An 873-nucleotide genomic window follows, 5' to 3' on the forward strand; every position below is an offset into this window, starting at 1 on the left:
AGACCTGGAGTTTTTTCCTCACAGGTAGGCTGACTGATGACAACAGACCAATTGATTCTACTATTAAAAGTACCGACCAAAGCACATCTTATTGCTGTCTCTAATGTCCCTGATGGTAATGGACTTCCGAGTGTGTTGGTTGGGTACTCTCTTCCTTGGCTGGACGATAACTGTACAATGGTCTGAAAGGCCAAAGGTTGGAAAACATTCAGGAGTCGAGAAATGGTCGCCCAAGTTGGTTAAAACCAGGTCAAGCGTTGCATCGCCTCTTGTTGGAAATTTCACAAGTTGTTTCAGTTTGAAATGACACTGCAAGCGACCAGTATTCAAGCGGTTAAAATCGCCGGTAATAATTAGTCCGCAGTTAGGAAATATGGTTTCTGCTGCTGTCAAACTGTCAAATAGATGATTGAGTAGCTTCTGACCATCGGACTCCGCCGGGCTTGTCCGGCCGGGGTAGTAAACAACAGCTAAAATCACGCACGAAAAACCGCGAGGAGATCTTGAGGGCATCAGTTTGACCCACATAATTTCATGGTCGATGCAGCATGTTAAGGTTTCCGCAAGTTCGTATTTTATGTCCTCTTTGATATAAACACACACTCCTCCGTGGTCGAGTGAAAAACGGTCTTTCCGCATGATATTATAGCCCTCAATGTTTACAACCGAGTCGCTAATGTGTTCTTTAAGACAAGACTCCACAATACATCCGATTTGAACATTTTGCCGTAGAAGAAGTTCTTGGACCTCACTCAGCTTTGGTGTCAGAGACATAGGATTGGACAGCATAATTGATGGATCAAAATGAGAGCCGACCGCGGGTTGGACTTGGTGTTTCTTTGCTGGAATAAAAATCTTACCAAGTTTATACAT

At 43.9% G+C, this 873-nt stretch overlaps 1 protein-coding gene across 1 annotated transcript; it reads right to left on the minus strand.

Moving 5' to 3' along the window:
• Window positions 1-63: 63 nt before the first annotated feature.
• On the minus strand, window positions 64-873 carry LOC138035414 (uncharacterized). The gene has a single exon (XM_068882117.1). The coding sequence runs from the start codon at window positions 871-873 to the stop codon at window positions 64-66; it is 810 nt and encodes a 269-aa protein (XP_068738218.1).

The sequence above is a fragment of the Montipora capricornis genome, chromosome 2, assembly GCF_036669925.1.
Source record: "Montipora capricornis isolate CH-2021 chromosome 2, ASM3666992v2, whole genome shotgun sequence".
Taxonomy (NCBI): domain Eukaryota; kingdom Metazoa; phylum Cnidaria; class Anthozoa; order Scleractinia; family Acroporidae; genus Montipora; species Montipora capricornis.

Bases quoted from the DNA above. Each gene is read 5' to 3' on its own strand.
- LOC138035414 (XM_068882117.1), bottom strand. From the start codon at position 873: ATGTATAAACTTGGTAAGATTTTTATTCCAGCAAAGAAACACCAAGTC.